The sequence below is a fragment of the Girardinichthys multiradiatus genome, chromosome 6 (genome assembly GCF_021462225.1).
Source record: "Girardinichthys multiradiatus isolate DD_20200921_A chromosome 6, DD_fGirMul_XY1, whole genome shotgun sequence".
NCBI classification, from domain to species: domain Eukaryota; kingdom Metazoa; phylum Chordata; class Actinopteri; order Cyprinodontiformes; family Goodeidae; genus Girardinichthys; species Girardinichthys multiradiatus.
This window is the reverse complement of record NC_061799.1, coordinates 46,948,554-46,969,290: the sequence shown is the minus strand read 5'-3', so window position 1 is coordinate 46,969,290 and position 20,737 is coordinate 46,948,554. Positions and strand designations below refer to the sequence as shown.

Below are 20,737 nucleotides of genomic sequence, written 5' to 3'. Positions count from 1 at the left end.
GGCAGTGTGTCGACTGGTATTTTGTGTGTGATGCATGTAAAGCGTTTGGAAATGTGCATTTGTTGGCCATACTGAGTGTGTGTTGCTTTCGGGGCCCCATTGTTCTGTTCAGAATGATAACTGTGAGCGTCTAAATTAAATCTCTGTTTTCCTCTTCTCTTCGCTCTGCTTGGTGATTTCTAGATGTTTCAGTTGCACTTTTAAATCCAGGAGTTACAACTTGGACTGGTTTGATCACAGGTTTTGCCAAAGTGTTATTGAATACAAAATAAAAGAGAGAAGGAAGGAATTTTCCAACTTGGAAAACACACACACACCACACACACACACACACATACGGGTGTTGCTGAATTAGAGGGACAATTTTTTCAAACCAGTTTTTTGCAACACTAGACGGACACCTCTTTCTACTTATGCTAGAAAGATGTAATAAACCTTCAAAAATTCAGTTTGAGCTATACAACATGCATCTCACTTCAAATTGTATTTAAACACATCAGAACTCAAAATACAAGAACCTGACGCAATGCTGAATTAAGAGGACAAACGATAATGAGGTACTTAGGGCCAACTTTATTTGTCAGGACCACGGCCATACACGTACACAAACATGAAATTTCTGTGTATTAAAAAGGCCAAACATGTATAAATGGAATATAACTAAACAAAAAGAAGTGGACTGCATTTTACAGCTCCTTCACTAAGTATTAGAGGAACAGAATCCTATTTATAAACAGAAAAATGTATGAATGGTGAAATGAAATTATGCATGTCTAGTGTTAAATCAGCCCACAGATTAAACAAATTGAGTGAACAAGATGAACTTAAACATTGTCTCACAGTAGAAATAAAACTGAATCTTTTTGCATGAAAAGTACAGTAACCAATCCACACCAAACAATACACACTGTAAAACGTTTGTTCAACAGCCAGTTTGCCATTATAACTGGAACACCATTAACTCTCCTCCTGCCTCCACAAGATGAAATATTTAAATTGTCCACCAGTGATATCATCAGAACACAGAGATTACTTCTGGTCTAACCCTTAACATCCCATGTGTCCTGATGATATCACTGATGGACAATTAATTACATTCCCATATTCTATCCAGGATTTTGTATTCTTTTCATAGTTATGCCCCGATTCCTTACAAAATCTCTTATGTTTTAGATAGAGCGACCAGCCAGAGCAGGATCTTCAGCCTTCTTGCATTGCTGGCATTCAATCTTAGTGGCCAGTTTTCCTTTTTTGATTTGTTTGGTAAAATGTTGCATGACCGCGGTAACCTCCACGGGAGACCATGGATGCTTTTTGGCTCTCCTAGCACTTTCCAGAGATGCTAGAAAAAACACAAATAAATCATTAATGAAAACCAACTCCATTTTAAACATTTTTTAAATAAGGAAATTTGTGTTTGGTATATTATTTATTGCAACAAAGTTTCTTGGCTATAAATTATGTACTGATGTAATGCCTGTTTAGTCCCCTTTTAAAATATGCATTCATAAAGAACATTCATTAGTGGGACAAGCTACAGAAATGAGCATGTGGGTTGCACATATGAAAACTAATTTCTGCCATTGCCAAACAGCTTATTCTTATTGGCACTTGCTTGGTAAGTGTTGTTGCTTATATGATTGAATTCTGAAGAAAAGACATATTTGTAATTAAAATAAATTGTAATTGTCTGACAAACAACTTGTGAAGAACCATCCAAAGCCAAAAGACTAATCTTGTTTCCCAGTGAAGGAGATCCCACTCCACTCGCACCATCTTACTAACACCACCAAAAAATGTTTTCTCTACAGGTGCAGCATCAATGGTTGAGAACACTGGTTTATGGTTTACTAAATCCAACTTAATACTTACATGTTGAGTATTACACAGGACCTGTGTGTCTGGACGCTTCTAAATGTAACTTTCATTCTTTTGCACGTGTAGTTTCAAAACTCAGACCTCCAAATTCCTGCACCTTACATATTAAGGTTTCATCGGACCTGTGTGTCTGAATACTGCTAAATAAATGTGTCTCTGCTCTGTTCTCTAAAACCCCCAGTCGGTCGTGGCAGATGGCCGCTCACACTGAGCAGTGTTCTGCTGGAGGTTTCTTCCTGTTAAAAGGGAGTTTTTCCTCTCCACTGTCGCTACATGCATGCTCAGTATGAGGGATTGCTGCAAAGTCAACACCAGTGACTGTCCACTGTCTCTACATGCTCATCCAGGAGGAGTGAATGCTGCAAGTCACTGACTGGATGCAATCTGCTGGATTTCCTTAGATAGAAAAACTTTTTATCCAATTTGAATAAATAACTGAATCTGACTGCACTGTTCAATGGTTAGGATTAATTGTAATGTATGAACCTGACTGTTGTGAAGAACCTTGAGATGACGTGTTGTGAATTGGCGCTATATAAATAAAACTGAATTGAATTGAAATATTTTCTCATTAATCTATTTTGGAAAATAAATCTGTCATTGGAGATGAAAATTACCTCTGGTGTGTTGCCTGAAGGGGATCTGCATGCGGCCACATCAGCAGCCCACAGGGCATCTCTTTGGAGATCTGAAATGTAAAGAACAATCACTGAATGTGAGTTTGTTCCTAATGCACAAAACTCAGTCCTCTTTATTCCTGCACCTTACATGTTGAGTATTACAAAGGACCTGTTTGTCTAGACACTTCAAAATATATCACATACTAGTTAATATTTATAAATCTACGGTCAGCATAAATCTATTTACATGTGACAGTTTCTAACATTTTGAATAGTACTAAAGAAGTTAAAAATAGTGTAGTCTGATTAAGTCTTTCTACAAAATCGACATTTTTTTAGGCAATATGCTTGTGATTTGTTTTTGAATATATTAAAACTCTGTGTACTACAACTTGATATAACCTTTAAAGTTGTGTTCAAAGCTGATAGAATGACTTGTGACAGTATTGCTACACTTCTAAATACCTTGCTTCTCCATGGCCAGTCAGAATCACCACAATTATAAGTGACTTCTTCCCCTGGACCAATATCTTTGAGTGCAAATAAACAGAGATGTGGTCTTCCATCCACTCTTGTAACTTTCATTTTGCTGTTTGGATTCACTGCATGATCATTTACAAGTCTCCCTAATGATCCATCCTCTCTGGCAGCATCAACACTGAAATAACAAGTATGCAATAAGAATAATTACACCATGTAAGGGAAAGGATTTTGCATACAGCAACAACATCTCCTTCTGGCCGCTTCACTGTGTCTCCTTTACACTCTGGAGAAGAACAGAACATGCAGAGGAAGAGATGAATCAATGAAGATGATTGATTAAAGGAGAACAATCAGCAGCTTTAAAGACTTCTATTACATGTAGAATAGATGTCATTTTCACTGATCATTGTCACTTTGAACCATATCAGGTGTTTCTACAAGGTAACAAATGGCAGCAGAAATGATCTGCTCTGATCTTCTGTAGAAGGAACATTAAAAGCTCTTCATGTAGAGCTCAGTAATGTGTTCAAGTGTTTGAAGAGGAAACATGTTGAGCTTTCTATCTTACCAAAGAAAAGAGCAGCAAGAATAATCCACAGCCAATGTTCCATCTGTCCAACAAGGTTTAAATCAGCAGGAGAAACTAGCTGATGTTCAACATTCAGTCTGACAATTGTTCTCTTCACAGCACCACTTATTATTGACACAATGCTGGAGCACAGAGCACAGGTAGAGCACCGCCTACTGGATCATGTCGCCCTCTAGTGGAGTTACACTGTCAGTGGGTCAGATGTGCAGGAGGAACTGGTTCTCCTGGAGATTGTTGATAGCAGAAGAAATGATCAGAAATATTCATCAACATCCTACAGAACTCTGGTAAAGACTGACCTTATGTTGTGCATCTCAGAGAGGTTCTCCATCTTTAACATGTAACAGAACTGTAAACATTGAGACTTCTCACACCTTCTCCATGAACCTTCTAACCTGCTGCCATCAGACAAACAGAACCACAGAACCATCAGACTGCTGCACAGCTTTCTGCTTCAAACTGCTAAAATGTTACAACAGCTGTTAACAACACCGCCTCCAACAGAAACAAAGCTATTCTTGAAAGATTATTAGATGTTACTCTTTTTCTGGCCTCAAGAAACGTGCCATTCAGAGGGAGCACAGAAACGCTTGGTGATGTAACGGTAACTTCCTTGGCGCTTTAGAGATTGTTGCCAAGTACGATCCTCTGTTGAATGATCATCTAAGAAACGTGAAGGAGCGAAGACCAAGCACCGAAGGGACCCATTACCTTAGCCCAGACTCTCAAAATGAATTCATTCAACTCTGTGGAGGTAGTGTTTTGAAATAAATACTGAAGGAAAGGGAGTGTGCAATTCAAGGGTTTTAATAGTTTTAAATAAATAGTTTTTATTTAGTTTTGACTTAAAATAATAACCTGAGGACAAACTGTTTTAGATGTTCACCTCCATCCACTAACCTGGTCCATGTTGTTGGGTCAGGAACAGGATTCTGAAGAACTCAGCGAGAAACTGTAAAAGTGACTCATCCCTTATAACAGACTTGATGGATCATCTCTAAACTCAGCAGTAAATGGGGTCCTGAGGTATTAGGACCCCATTTACTGCTTCAAAGGTCCAGCCAATGGGAATCTTTGGGACATGTTCCTCTGACTACTGAACTTAGATCTTTATGATCTTTGGTTCCCAATGAAATTCAATCTTTTCTGATGAATTTTTTAAGTCTGATGATGTGTTTTTGAGTTTGCAGTGTTTGTCTTGTGATTCTTGAAAAACCAACAAACCCAGAAGGTGGAACAGTGTGTGAGGCCCTCTAGTGGATGATGTGGAGTATTGCAGGTTTTTGTACAGAGTTCTGGTGTTTCCTGTCACTGTGGGCCTCACAGCACAGTAGTACACAGCAGAATCTGTCACTGCAGCAGAGGAGATCTGCAGGTCTATCTTGGTTCCCTTCACATGAATCTTTAGTCCAACAATTTTCCCAGTTTGTAAACTTCCTGATCCTAAATGATAAACCAGAAACTCTGGCGGTTTTCCAGGAAATTGCCGATACCAGTAAAACTCATCACTTCTTGTTGCTTCTTTAGAGAATCTGTAGGACAGAGTAACAGAGCTGTCCTTTAAAGTGAAGTTTTCATCCTCAAGTGGTGTGAGATGTTGAGAGCTGACACCTAAAACGAGAAAATCAGTTACTTCTAATTTATAAAATTACAGCTTGAATCATATTGATAAAACTTAACAATAATATCCAATACATATTCAAGATTCATTCTGACCTGTTAGAAGTGAGGCGATGAGCAGAGAAAGTCCATAATAGTCCATGTTGAGCAGAGTTGATGTTTGTGTGTTGAACTGTGTTGAATGAGGAAGTTTGAGTCTCTTCTAGAGTTCAGTAACATCTCAGCTCCTCCCTGAACCTCTCAGCTCCTCTTCCTCCTGGTTAACAGGTTCTCAGCTACTTCTGCTTTATGATGCTAATATGAAGTTTTGATTTTAGAACAATAAATGACATGAAATCTAAAATAAGGAGTTGGTTTAATCTAGTGAACAGACCAAAGTTTCTAGATAAATTAACAAAATAATTTTCTTATGAGTCTATGCTGTTGAACATGTCAGATCTGTTGGTTAATCAGAGATGTTCTTGTAAAGAAATGTGAAGATTAAGACTGGTCTGATGAGCAGTAACTGAAATCAGTCTGCATCATGTATGTGGTTCTTATGGAGCTCAGAGCTGTCAGAGGAAATTCACTACAGCGTTGAAGGAAGTGGATGGAGAGCAGAGAATCATCTGCAGCCCAGAGAAGAAGGAATACATTTGGACGTTAAGGAGACAAGGTGATGTCAAAAGTTCCCAAAGCAAATAGTTTGAGCCTAACTTTCCCTCAGCTGTAATTGTTCTGCACTGAGACAGGCCCAGTTTATAGACCTGATTGGACAAGATGCAGAGCTCACCAAGGTCAGAGAAGCTAATCAGAAACATGTTATTTTACCAGAAAATGGACAGATTTGAAGCTTTGGGTCAATTAGTATCTTTGCTGGATTACAAAGCTTTTAATAAGATAAATATATTTATCAGTTTCTTCTGTCAGTAACAGCAGCAGAATCACAGGAACAGAGGTTAGAAGAGGTCCAGACACTTTGGGTCTCTTCATAATGAAGCTCCTCAAGTCATTTTAGACCCAACACATTCCCAGATGTTCCCTGCAGGTTGTTCTAGAGCAGGAAGAGTAAAGAACCCTTCAGGCTGTGGGATCATTAGTATCAATTATTGCAGCAGGTGGATCAGTGGAGTTAAGACTTTATCAGCCACAATGGACAGACTGATGGTGAGATATAACCAGACTCCTAAATACATGGAGGTTTATCTCCAACATAGTTGCTGGTGGGACCAGTAGGTATCCTAACTCTGATCATCCTAACTGGAGGATCCACTGGTTTCCACTGACTTTTCCCACTTTGAACTGTTGTAGAGGCACCAAGTGAAGGTGCTGCTGCCTCACAGAGTGGATTAAAGTTTGGTTCCAGCAGCTGCACCTCATCATCCTGCAGCCTGATTCATGAGGCCCTCTAGTGGTTGTTATGGAATATTGTCCTGTTTTCACTCTGCAGGTTCTTGTACAGAGTTGGTTAGCTGGTTTATCTGCTAGAGCTGTGTGCCTGGTTTTTATGTGTGTATGTGAATTTTGTTCTTCCTTCGGCAGGCGTGACTGTATTATTATTCTAGTCATAACGCGAGTTAGTGATGTCACCTCTAACACTGAGGCTTCAAAGCACGCTTCAAACTCGACAGGGTAGTTATAGTGAAGCAGTGGGCCGGAACTTGCTTCATGTCACGTCCCCAATGACGTATGAACCACTTCACTGCTTCATTCAGACCGAGTCAGCTGACTGCTTTGAGTTGAATGGCGGAGTTTCAAACATTTGGCGTGATTCAGTGTATTTAAGATGGCTCAAGCCCCGCTTCACATCCCCATTCTACACGTGTTATACGTTACAAACTCTCGTTTTTGGATACTTTGAGTTTTTGTGGATTATTCTGTCATGGAGCAACCATCTAGGAAGCGTTCCCAAGTGTGGAATATTTCAATTTGGTGCCACCTAATAAGGTAATGTACTTTCAAAGTGTTTATTAGAAAGCCTATAGCCTATACTATGTTATGCAAGAGGTGCAGTAACAGGTTGTTATCTTGGTTTTACAGGTGCAGTGCTTTCTTTGCCCGCAGCTGCTGACGTATAATAATAATAATACGTCATCAATGCTGAGGCAAAACACGAGAACACTCAGCCTCGTGAAACCAATCAAGGTCAGCATAACATAGATATTCAATTGAATTAAATTCAGTTTTATTTATATATATAATTCACAACACATGTCGTCTCAAGTCACTTCATAAAGTCAGGTTCATACATAACAATTAATCGTAACCATTGAACAGTTCAGTCAGATTCAGTTATTTATTCAAATTGGATAAAATGTTTTTCTATCTAAGGAAACCCAGCAGATTACATCCAGTCAGTGACTTGCAGCATTCACTCCTCCTGGATGAGCATGTAGAGACAGTGGACAGTCACTGGTGTTGACTTTGCAGCAATCCCTCATACTGAGCATGCATGTAGCGACAGTGGAGAGGAAAAACTCCCTTTTAACAGGAAGAAACCTCCAGCAGAACCAGAACCAGGCTCAGTGTGAGCGGCCATCTGCCACGACCCACTGGGGGTTTGAGAGAACAGAGCAGAGACACAAAGAGAACAAAGAAGCACTGATCCAGGAGTACTTTCTATGGGAAGGAAAAGTAAATGTTAATGGATGTAGCTCCTTTAGTCGTTTCATCTAGAAAGAAAGAACAGATAAACTCTGGGCCAGTTTTCAAGGTTAGAGTCTGAAAGAGGGCACATAGAGTTAGTCACAGTAGAAGCTCAGTCAGTAGCCATGTCTAGGAGAGAGAAAGGGTTAAACACTGAAAGACAGGGCCATGTGGATCATCTGTAGAAGGTGAGCATTAAGTTGTTGCCAGCAGAAGCTCGGACGATGCCCCTCTCCAGAAAGGTGTCACTAGTAGACACAGAGTCAGGTCAGGTGTAGCTTCTAGGAAGAGAATAGAGAGAGAACAAAGTTAAAAGCTGAAATAACAGCAAATAATGCAAAATTGGAGAGTAGTATGAGAATGTAGCGCAGAGGGTGAAAGTGGTCGTTATGTCCTCCAGCAGCCTAAGCCTATAGCAGCATAACTACAGAGATAGTTTCAGTTCAGATTATTTAGTTAAACGGCGCTTATTTACAACAATGTCGTCTCAAGGAACCTCACCACAAGGATTGGTACTCGACCGGAAAAGGGTGGCTTGTCCTCTTCAGGTTGGAGGGGAGTTCCTGCCTCAAGTGGAGGAGTTTAAGTATCTCGGGGTCTTGTTCACGAGTGAGGGAAAAATGGAGCGGGAGATCGACAGACGGATCGGTGCGGCTGCCACAGTAATGGGGGCGCTGTGCCGGTCCATTGTGGTGAAGAGAGCGCTGAGCCGAAAAGCAAAGCTCTCAATTTACTGGTCGGTCTACGTTCCTACCCTCACCTATGGCCATGAACTTTGGGTCATGACCGAAAGAACGAGATCACGGATACAAGCGGCTGAAATGAGCTTCCTCCGTAGGGTGGCCGGGCACTCCCTTAGAGATAGGGTGAGGAGCTCGGCCATCCGGGAGGAGCTCGGAGTAGAGCCGCTGCTCCTCCACATCGAGAGGAGCCAGTTGAGGTGGCTCGGGCATCTATACCGGATGCCTCCTGGACGCCTTCCTCGGGAGGTGTTCCAGGCACGTCCCACCGGGAGGAGGCCCAGGGGACGGCCCAGGACACGCTGGAGGGACTATGTCTCTCGGCTGGCCTGGGAACGCCTTGGGCTCCCCCTGGAGGAGCTGGAGGAGGTGTCTGGAGAGAGGGACGTCTGGGCGTCTCTGCTGAGTCTGCTGCCCCCGCAACCCAGTCCTGGATAAGCGGAAGACGACGAACGAACGAACAAAACTCTTGCTGCAGCATTTTGAATCAGCTGAAGTCTTTTAACTGCATTTTGTGGACATCCTGATAGTAAAGAATTACAATAGTCCAGCCTTGAAGTAACAAATGCATGGACTAGTTTTTCAGCGTCAATCCTGGACAGGATATTTCTAATTTTGGCAATATTCTGGAGGTGAAAGAAGGAAATCCTAGAAACCTGTTTAATATGGGATTTAAATGACATGTCCTAGTCAAAGTTAACACCAAGGTTTTTTACTTTATTACTGGAGGTCAATTTAATGCCATCCAGGTTAAGTGATTGACTAAGCAGTTTCTTTTTTAAAGACTCCGATCCAAAGACGACAACTTCTGTCTTGTCTGAATTTAGAAGCAGAAAATTTAAAGTCATCCAAGTTTTTATATCTTCAAGACATGCTTGTAGTCTATCTAACTGGTTGGGCTCATCAGGATTTATGGATAAGTAAAGCTGAGTGTCATCAGTGTAACAGTGAAAATGTATCCTATGCTGCCTGATAATTTGACCTATTGGAAGCATATATATAGTAAAGAGAATTGGCCCAAGAACTGAACCCTGTGGTACTCCACAATTAACCCTGGAGTTTAAAGATGATTTATCATTTACATGAACAAACTGGAATCTGTCAGACAGATAAGATTTAAACCAGCCTAGCGCTGTTCCCCTGATCCCTACAGCATATTCCAGCCTTTTTAAGAGAATATTAAGGTCGACTGGATCAAATGCAGCACTGAGATCTAACAGAACCAGAACAGACACAAGTCCATTATCTGAGGCCATAAGAATATCAATAGTGACTTTCAGCAGAGCTGTTTCAGTGCTATGATGAGCTCTGAAACCTGACTGAAACTCTTCAAACAGGTCATTGCTGTATAAATGTTCACACATTTGATTAGCAACTATTTTCTCAAGAATTTTAGATAAGAATGGAAGATTGGATATAGGTCTGTAATTTTTCAAGTCATCTCGATCAAGCGAAGGTTTCTTAAGTAAAGGTTTAATTACAGCTAACTTAAAAGCCTGTGGTTCTGATCCATTTACTAAAGATAGATTAATCATATCTAAAATGGGGCTGGTAATCAGAGGGAACACTTCCTTAAATAATATGGTTGGGATTGGGTCTAACATACAAGTTGAAGGTTTAGATGAAGCTAATATTTCTGATAACTCAGGAAGCTCCACAGGATCAAAACAGTCCAAACACAGATCAGGTTCTGCAGTTATTTCCAATGTTGTCTCACTTGCTGAGGATGAAGTAATCATCTTCAGGAGTATGTCAAAGATTTTCTTTTTAATAAAACGTTAACTCTCTGATGGTCAGCTCAGTGGATCAAGATGTTGCTGCTGAGACACATCCATCATCAGGAAGATATGCAGCTGAGCGTTATGGTCGATCAGTGTTTAAAACCACCTTTTAAATAAAGTTTACAGCTAGCCTGCTAGCAGTTAGACAGCTGAGTTTTCTCAACATAGACAAAACAAAACGTGACGAAATAAACTTTATTCAGACTGCTTTATGTCCTCGGACCTGGAGGAGCCGACCTTTTCCGGTTGAGGTCATGGTTCTCGACCGGAAAAGGATGGCTTGTCCTCTTCAGGTTGGAGGGGAGTTCCTGCCGAAGGTGGAAGAGTTCAAGTATCTTGGAGTCTTGTTCACGAGTGAGGGGAGAATGGAACAGGAGATTGACAGACGGATCGGTGCGGCTGCTGCAGTAATGGGGACAGAAGGAGGCCCAGGACACGCTGGAGGGACTGTGTCTCTCGGCTGGTCTGGGAACACGTTGGGCACACCCCGGAGGAGCTCTCTGGGGAGAGGGACTTCTGGGTGTCTCTATTGAGACTGCTGCCCCTGCGACCATGTTCTGGATGAAGTTTAAGACGACGATTATGTCAGGTTTAAACCACCTAACAATACATATAACAACACAGAAAAGAAGAGAGAGACAAAGTATTAGTTATTTTACTCGTACGAGGAGAACGGTCAGAGATGTGTTCAGTTACAAGTCTCCCAACCGCTCTGAAACCCATCCAACCGCTTCCTCTTTTTATTGTCTTTTGGGGGTCCCTAGTTTACAAAATCATTAATCTCCAAAGGATGGGAAAACAACAGCTGCATCGTAAACAAGTCATAAACAGCTTTATCCATTAACAACACATTCCCACAGTCCTCTCCATCCTATTCTAGGGTATTCTTTCAGCATGTACTTTGGGAAGCTTTTTTCTTCTTGTTTATACCAGAACAAGACATCATTTCCACCACTGGCTTTAAGTAGAATAAAGTTTGGTTCCAGCAGCTGCACCTCATCATCCTGCAGCCTGATTCATGAGGCCCTCTAGTGGATGATGTGGAGTATAACAGGTTCTTGTACAGAGTTCTGGTGTTTCCTGTCACTGTGGGCCTCACAGCACAGTAGTACACAGCAGAATCTGTCACTGCAGCAGAGGAGATGGTCATCTTCATCTCCTCTTGGTTTCCTTCAAATTTTAGTCTGTCCAGATGTTCTGCTCCTCCTGAAGGTGAGTGAGACTTCAGGAACTCTGGAGGTTTTCCTGGATTTTTTCGATACCAGAACAAATAATAAGCAGAACCTTTGGTGTAATTGCAGGACAGAGTAACAGAACCGCCCTCTAAACTGGACTCCTCAGTCTTCAGTGCAGTGAGTTGTTGACAGTTTACATCTGGAGGAAGAAAAATGTCATATAAGTGAAGCACAAACAAAAGGAATAAATTATTTTCTGAAAGAGTCCAACAAACCTGTTCTAATGAGCAGAACCAGCAGAATAAATCCAGATGTGAGCAAAGACAGCATGTTGAGCAGAGTTAATGTTTGTGTGTTGAACTGTGTTGAATGAGGAAGTTTGAGTATCTTCTAGAGTTCAGTAACATCTCAGCTCCTCCCTGAACATCTCAGCTCCTCTTCCTCCTGGTGAGCAGGCTCTCAGCTTCTTCTGGTTGAAGAACAGATCATCTAGAGGATTTCATTGACTCTAGAAGGTGTTCAGCCTCCTTTGATTCACCTTTTTACTGCTTTTCTAGATGAAATCATGATGAAAACAGTTTAGCTTACTGCCACATAGAGTTAAACCAAATAGAAACTGCTGTCTCATTGTGATTTGACTGTTCTCTCCCAGCATGGCTCCAAGAATAATAACTGGATGTGTTTTAGGTGTCGCTGGATGTCTGGACTGTGTCTTTTCAGTTGGGTTTACTTTAGATCTTCTGAGCCTGGATTAGAAATGTTACAATATTAACCATTCATTGGTCAAAGCATGTTGCACATCATGTGTAGAGTTCATGTTAATAACAATAATTATTGGCTCTCTGCAGACCAAACCTCCATGATGCCTCCCAGCATCTCTCTGCTCCACTGAGAATGAACTGTAGAGTGTCTCTGGGTGGAGGGATGTCTGGTTTTTTTTCCTGAACCAGTTACTTTCTCTATCCGACCTCAGATAAGTTGAAAATAATTGATGAAAAAATATTTTTCAAACTTTTGTTTCACTTTTCCCTTTCAGGTTTTACAGATCAAAGCTTTGATGACAGTGTGGTGACAAGTTGTGATGATTTTAACTCTGCAGTAATTTATTTTGTAATCTTTAATAAAACCTTCATTTAACAGAAGAACAAAACAAAACAATTTGGCTTTTTTAACGAATATGAAAAATATTCATATCAAAGTAAAAAACACATTCTTGTAATCTGATTTCAATGAATAAATGACACAATAAGGGTTTCCATGAACAATCATCTTCTTTAAGTGACCTAATTCACCCTATGTCCAGCTTATTGATACCAGCCATGTCACAATTAGTAAAATGGAGATTATCTGAGTGCAGCTGAGGTGCGTCAGGTGGCTGAAGCATGAAAACAGCTGGATCTGGGAGGTCCAGGTTCTGGTTCTTCAGTTCTCCTGCTAACACTGCAACCAACTGCAAAAGAAGCTCAATTAAACATAAACCAGAACATGTATGGACTTAAACATGAAGAAGTGAACGGATTAAGGCCCTGGTCTAAATCAGCTTGGAGCTGATCATCCTCACAGACTAACTGAGCAAGAAGAAGACTGATGGAGGCCACCAAGAAACATCCAACCACCTTGAAGAAGTTAAACACCTCAGTGGTTACGATGAGACAGAGAACCAGAATATAAAAACACCTACTGACCAGGTTCTCCACCAGTTGAAGCTGTATGGGTAAGAAGCAAAGAGAAAGACACGGTTGAAAATAGTTCCTCTGAAGTCTAACTTAGAAGGCATGTAGTTGATAGAAGGTTCTTTGGTCTGAAAAGACTTGGTGCTGTGAGACTAGATGCTACACTGGACATCACCACAACCATACTGCCTCTGCCTTAAAGTACAGTAGTGGCAGCATCATGCTCTGGGAATGCTTCTCAGCAGCAGACCCTGGGGGACGTGGAATGAAAGAGCAGAACATTAAGGAGAAAAACCCCTTAATACGTTTTATAGGCTTTGGTAATGAAACGCTGTCCTGCATAGGCTGCACCTCCAGCATGGAGCAACCATCATCCCTCCTTCATCATCTAAACCTTCTCATCATTGAAAGGAGATGATCATCATCATCCAGAAGAAAAGCAGGAACATTATTTTCACTCGTACTAACTGAAGAACAGAGAGAACACAGCAGCTCTTCAGCTCCAACACAAAACCTCTTAGAGTAGAGCTCCTCCTCTGGCTGAGCTCTGGTTCTATACAGTCTGATGACGGGCCGTCCCAGTAGAACCAGTCCAAACTTAGAGTGTCTGATGATAAAAGAAGGTCAGAATTACAGTCCAGGATCTGCAGGGAACTCTGCAGCTGTTGGATCAACAATCAGAAAGACTTTTCTCACATTTGTCCTCCAAGGGATTCATGAATAAGAACGTTAGGGTCCAGTAAGAACATTTAGAGTCCAGCTACAGTTTGTCACTAAACAGACACACAAAGAACGACCTTATGAATATTGATATGAATATTATGATCCCAACAGATGAGTTAGAGATCAAGAAATGATTCAACATGTACATTTTCTCTGTGGTTGTCTTCAAGTATACCAGGTTCAGCTGTTGTTACTGTCTGAAAGACAATCAGATGTTGGCTTGTTCTGATATGTGACGACGTCAAAGAGACAAAAGGAAGATATATAAGTGGAACATTTAAGGAATTACTCCAGAATTAAAAACTGATGTAAATCAATCAGGGGAATCTAGAACTCACAGTCTTGAAAATCTGAGTTCAAGTTTCACAAAGTCCTGATTTTACTGATCACATGAAACCAGATTTTGAAGATGAGCTCAGATGTTTCCTCAGAGCTTCAGTTTGTAGGTCCACATGAGAATTTAAATATCTAAGACCTTGGCCTATATTTATCAAACTTCTCAGAAATACTCTTAAGAATGCTGTTATTAATGAACTTTAGTGTAAAAAAACTCTTGTCTCAAACAGGACTTTAAAGTTAGTAAACAAGCTTCCGAGGTGCTGCAGCGTATTCTTGGGGAGGACAGTGTTGTGATCTCTGGAGTGGAGGGGACCCAGGATTCTGGATTAATGAAGATAGAAAATGTAGCTCAAATGCAAGGTTTTCCTTTTTAATTTACCTATTTTAATGTAAACACTATAACAATAATTACCATTTTGAGATCATTTTATCCTTCCTGGAAGATTTGTCTTCTTAGTGCCCTCCCATGCCCCCTAGTGGCAACTCCTAATCGGTTTGAGACCTCTGGAGCTGTCTTGAATAACATAGATTAAGAATTAATCTTAACCTAAAGAGTTTTGATAACTTGCGTTTACACTTAAGGCAGAAAAAAGGAGTAAATTTCTGGAAATCTGTGAGCAAAACATCTCTAAGCTCTGGGCATCTAAAAAGAAGATGGTCCATTTATTTTTTAAGTTTTGAGTTTTAACTTCAAAATATGAAGTTTTCTGACTCATTTTAAAAATGACTTTCTGACAAAAAAGTATTAAATATCCAGACTCAAGTGAGAAAACCTTTTATGAGCAATTTTTAATCCTGTATACCAGGTTGAAAAGAACATACATCACAACATACATGTGAGCTCTGAGCTTCATCCAGATGTAATCGTTCAGTATCATAAAACAGCAGGACAAGGATTTTTGATCTTAGACACTAGCAGTGTCTAAGTGGTATGTCACTGATAATGCACCCCTCTGCTCCTTCACCTCCCCTCTTGTTGCCACCCCACACACAAACACACTATAGGCACCACCGCACACCCCCTCGAGAACTCACTTGAGCGCAGTTGTTTTCATTTGAATGGTGTTATCATCTGATGACAGGGAGCTACAGATAGAGAGGCAGAAAAGAAATCTCTCGGGGGCAAAAAACAGAAAACAGAGGAGGGAGAAGGATAAGTATGTAGGGATGAAAAAAAGCTTTTCAAAGTGGATGAAAGACACCAGGTAAGCTCAGTCAGTGTATCAACAGGAGGCTTGTAAATATTCAGGTTACAGGTTGCCAACTTGATAATGCTGCCCTCTAGTGTATATGACTGAGCTAAACAGAGTGGAAAAAGGCTTCCAGCTGTTTGTGTTGGAAAAAGAAAGTCCAGATTAAAAAAAGTAACAAATGAAACATCAATACAATGGAACATTAAAAGTATGTACGCAAGGTATTTCCAAGTATTTCACTGCTATTTTACAGAAGTACACACTTTCAATTGTGTCTCCTTCTTCCAACGTATGAGTCACTCTTCTGACTTTTCTCAAAGTTTACCACTTGTTTTAGTCTTCAGCACTCAGCTGATTCAGATCATATCAAACAGGTTCCAGTTTGTTAATGTTAATGATAAGTCTTAGTTAGCTTTGGAGTACCACAGGGTTAGTGCTTGGACCTTTTTTTTCCAATATACATATGTCTAATTAAGGACAGCAAAAGTGGCGGGTCCAGTAAGGCCAGAGCCTGACATATTTTTGAGCATTTTATGAGAGACAACAACACATCTGTTGGGAATTGGAGCTATGAAAATAAAATGAATCAAATTGAAATGTCAGGAAGAAATTGCTTTGCTTTGATATACTTCAGGGTTTTAGCACCTTGTTCACCGTTGGATAAATGTGGGAAACCTGATTAAAAAGACAGGTTAACTTTCAGGTATCACTTTATTTGTCTCTATCAGAGAGTTAGATATATTTCCTCTACTTGTCCCTGTGAGTGAGGTAGATCAGCTGTAACTCTGCTCCTGTGGATCCTCCTCAGTGTTTGATTAGCAGCTGTAACCACAGAGACTCTGATAAAACAGGAATTAGAAGAATCCATCTGATATGAAGATGTGCTTTGAATACCACTTCCCTCCTCTTTGAAGAGTAGTCAGATATCTGTGTTCAGGTTTTTGTACAGCCTCTTCTACACTTTGTATCACTGTGTTTCTAGAGCACAGTAGTAGAGAGCTGAGTCTGCCAGGGTTAACTCTCTGATGGTCAGCTCAGTGGATCCAGATGTTGCTGCTGAGACACATCCACCATCAGGAAGATACTCAGCTGAGCCTCATTTTCCTCGTTTCCAGAGTAGAAACTGAGGTGCTTGAAGGTCATCATGATGTTTGTACCAGTGACGGTCAGCAAAGGTTGCAGTTGTCTCATAGTTACATCTGAGTAAGAGAGGTTGTCCTCCGAAAATGATTCTGTTTCATTTTCATGTGTCTGAAAACAGTCATTCTGAATCCTAACAAACCATAGAAGTAGAACAGTGTGTGAGGCCCTCTACTGGATGTTGTGGAGTATTGCAGGTTCTTGTACAGAGTTCTGGTGTTTCCTGTCACTGTGGGCTCCAGAGCACAGTAGTACACAGCAGAATCTGTCACTGCAGCAGAGGAGATCAGCAGATTTACTCGTTTCAGAGTTTTGTCGATCTGAGCTGAGAAATCAGAGCGAGTTGGATGAATCGTTCCTCCCTCAACGATGTAGAGCAGGAACTCTGGTCTGGATCTCTGGTACTGTCGGTACCACTGGATATTGTTGATAGAACCAGTATATTCACAGTTCAAACTGGTGCTTCTTCCCTCTGAAACCACTAGTTCCCTCTGTTCCTGTTTGATGGTGTTCATGGAGCCCATGGCTGTAAAAGGAGTCATTCATGTCAGTTAGTCTGCAGGAGATTCAAACATCAAGAGACTCAACAGATGTTCTTCACTCTGTGGTCCACATGTGATCACACTGAGATCCATTGAGACAATCAGAGCAAAGCTTTTCTCTGTGTTCTGACACTCACCTATGTAGTGAGAGAAAAGCAGAAAGAGGTAAAGTAACATGTTTCCAGGTGTTCAAGTCAGACAGAAGATCAACAAAGTTGTTCCACTGCAGCAGAATGAAAACTAAGAAGCTTCTCTGCTGCTCAGACCTTCTCCTCAACATCAAGCTGTAAACCATCTCATTGGCTGAGCTCAACAGTGGTGGGAGGAGCCAGAGAAAACAGGTTATTGTTTTCTTTGCTCCTAAAGTTGGATTCAGTCAGAGAGATGATTTCTGTTCCATCGTGAGAAGAATGTGTGTTTATATCTTCTGCTGGATCATAAAAAGGGTGAAAGAGGAAACTTTTTGGATCATCATCTTCTGTATTGTTTAAAAGTATATCTTCAGTACATATCTGCCCTCAAACATACACACACATCCTGACATCAGTGTTTAGAGATTAATGTATTTCTATGCATCAGTGCAGCAGAAACTGTATCTTCATAGTTTTAACTCTGTAGAGAATCTTGGTTTTAACATTATTAATGAGATGAAAACAGAGTTTTCAGTCAGAAATATAACAGTCTGTCATGGTGGTTCTGTCACCATCAATGAAAAGAAGATCAGCTGTTGGAACATCACTAAAAAACACCTCAGTCCTATCAGCAGATAATATATTTTAATAGATTATTTATGGTGTTAACCCCCCACTGGTTGCAGCTGTTGATTTCAGTGACATCTCCTCTAGTTTAATGTTGTTTAGTTTTTAATGTATTTTTATTGTGACTTGTTGTAAAATTAATTTCCTATTTGGGACATGAATAAAGATCAGAATCTGAAGAAAATGCTTAGTAGCAGACTTTGATCTGTTGCCATGGTAACTGGGACATCACACAGAAAAACAAGATCAGACCAACATATAAATGTACTCATTGCCAGTACTACGTCACAGAGGCTGTCATATAGTATCTTCTACATGTCTGCTAGAAACATTAAATGCATGTAATAAACTACAGAAGCTGATGTTCATCACAGCAGCAGGGATTCTTCTTAATCCTGACAGGGTGGTGGCTGAGGAGGGTGAAGTGTATCTTTGTATTATTAAAATCTTTATTGATTTTCCACTTATGAACAAAACAAACAAACAGAAATGCAAACACAAACCTATCTGGTCAGTACAGGGTGATTCACATTAATTTCAACATATTGCACATACTATAGTAGAGAACCCATGGGGGTTCCCTCTCCTGTCCTCCCAGCCCATTGTCTTCCATTCTATGCAGGATGGATTCGTAAGATAAGATCTCCACCATGGTATCCATCCATTCTTTCATCCTGGGGGTTACAGCTGACTTCCAACACTTCAAGATCATCCTAGAGGCTGTAATCAAGCCAACCACAATAACAAAAAGAGAGCAGATGTAGCAACAGCTGTGCTTTTATTTGGACAGTGACATCACAGGAAGTCCGCAGTTATCCCGTTTCCTAGCTGTGCCGGAAGTAGGTTAATGCACTTTATTTTGAAAGTTCCAGAAGAGTTTGTACCGGAGTTTAATGTTGAAATCCATGGCTGTGGGTCCCAACATCCCCCTTTTAGTTCTGAAGAATGGGAGGAAGTCCACAGTCTTTGGGGCTAAACATCCGTCCTCAGCCATGAGAATAGAGTCACTGTAGGCAGAGTTCAACAGTTCATTTTTGGTTCAGAGGTTAGTGTTTGGACAGGAATGAGGCAGGTTTGGGCAGAGACTAATACTAATAAAATATTTAAAGAAAAAAACAAAAACCATGCAATAATTTTCCCACCATAATAATACTGCTTTTAAAACCTTAATAATTTCTCAAGTTCAGAACCATAAGAAAGAAAAAGATTAAAACAGAATATAGGGTGTTAGACATTATTTACCATCTTCACACCTTATTTGATAGATTTTACAGGGTTGATTCTGGACTCCAACGGCTTGCCGTGTCTTTTAGGAACGACGTTACCTCAGTTATAACACACCTGTAGATCATCTCAAACTCCTCCTTTGTGATGACATCTTTGGAGTTGCTCCACTCTGTACCACCAACCTTACAGTTCGATGTTGCTCTGTGAAAAGGTTTTTGTCTTTTAACTGGTGGTTTGGGTTGTGGCTGGCGCCAGTTATCACCCCCCTGGTTCTGTTGCATCACTTGGGGACTTACTTTGCGCTTCTTCTTAGGCCTGTTCTCTGTTTGAATGTTTAACACTCTAACTTTGCCTTTTCCTGCTCTGTCTGAAGGGACACGTGTTTCCCACACAAGGGGTCGACACAGAGTCAGAACGGAGAGGGGTGCCTATCAGGCCAGAAGGGTGCTCCTCCCACCCAACTGGACAACTTGTGCACGCTGAGTCCGGCACTTGGTCATCTTGGTGGTTGTTCACTGCAATGGAATTTGGCAGGACACCACTGGAGACCATCTGACTTCCAACACTTCTGTTAAGGTCTGTGGAAGTAAGTTGAACACTTGGATTAAATTTAGGAAAGGGAGACTCTGACCTAGGTGCTGAATGACTGCTGTCTGGGTCTGCCCCCTGCTGCAGCTGCTGTGAGTGAAAATGCAAATTAGGTAGGCTGACAAAGAACATCTGAAATCAGAGCCTCTCTAGTTGGATACTTAATTAAGTTTACCAACTCCTAAATCCTCTCATCACATGCAGCAAGGTCAAACTGTTTAAAACATCCCGCTCATCTGGAGACAAACGGATGAGATTAACAACAACAACTTTCTGCATCTCCACGTCTGCTGAATTCATCATGGAGTTTGATTCCATCATTCTGGCAGACACAAAACAACAATAAAGTTATCAGAATGTTGCTAAAAGCAACATCATCTAACAAATGTCCAGCTATATATGTATATCTGACTATACATATATTGGAAACATTTGATTGTAAAATGGGTGCACCAGCTGATCATTCAACCTGTGACTTATGACAACACTATGCTCTCATTGTTACAATGCTACTCCTTTCTCTAAGGATATTTTGTGATTTTGGAGTTAATTTTTCACCTTTTGTTTTTGGGAGAACTAGTGATTAGACGCTACTCTTAACCTTTAAGGGAATTTTGTTTAAAATGCAAAGGAAAAAGAAAATTGCTACACCTCCTAAGGAAAATAATTGCAATTTGGATTTTGGTTCACCCCCTTTTATGGCAGAGTGGATTAGATTAAATTTGGGACTTAATCTGGCAAAAATCCTGTTCTTTCAAACCGTAAAACAAACTATACAGTTCTTGAATGGATACATGCATCAAAATTAGGTCAGATACTAAAACTAACTGCAAAGTTAATTAAGTTTCAGATTGTGGTCGTACACAAAACACAGCCTCTAGATACAGATGTGCAGCAACTGTCTGGACATTGAGGTTAACTGCAGTTAAACCAAGTCTCAAGTTATTGCTTACAGAAGAAACCAGACTGAGTCAGAACATCTAAAATTTGCCTGTGTTGCAGATTTGATTGTTACTAGCAGGAGATATTGGAGTAATTAATTT

The 20,737-nt window shown here is 40.6% G+C and overlaps 1 long non-coding RNA gene and 2 gene segments (V, D, J or C); all 3 read right to left on the bottom strand.

Moving 5' to 3' along the window:
* Positions 1-572: 572 nt before the first annotated feature.
* Positions 573-3,146, bottom strand: LOC124869360. The gene is made up of 3 exons (XR_007038569.1): positions 2,964-3,146; positions 2,496-2,566; positions 573-1,342 (listed from the first exon to the last, which is right to left on the bottom strand). It is a non-coding gene; the product is annotated as an uncharacterized LOC124869360 (long non-coding RNA).
* Positions 3,147-11,225: 8,079 nt separating this feature from the next.
* Positions 11,226-12,379, bottom strand: LOC124870164. The segment is given in 2 exon segments: positions 11,226-11,710; positions 11,787-12,379. Coding segments are annotated over 2 exon segments (540 nt in total).
* A 3,805-nt stretch (positions 12,380-16,184) lies between these two features.
* LOC124869322 lies at positions 16,185-17,391 on the bottom strand. The segment is given in 2 exon segments: positions 16,185-17,105; positions 17,259-17,391. Coding segments are annotated over 2 exon segments (513 nt in total).
* Between the last annotated feature and the right edge of the window lie 3,346 nt (positions 17,392-20,737).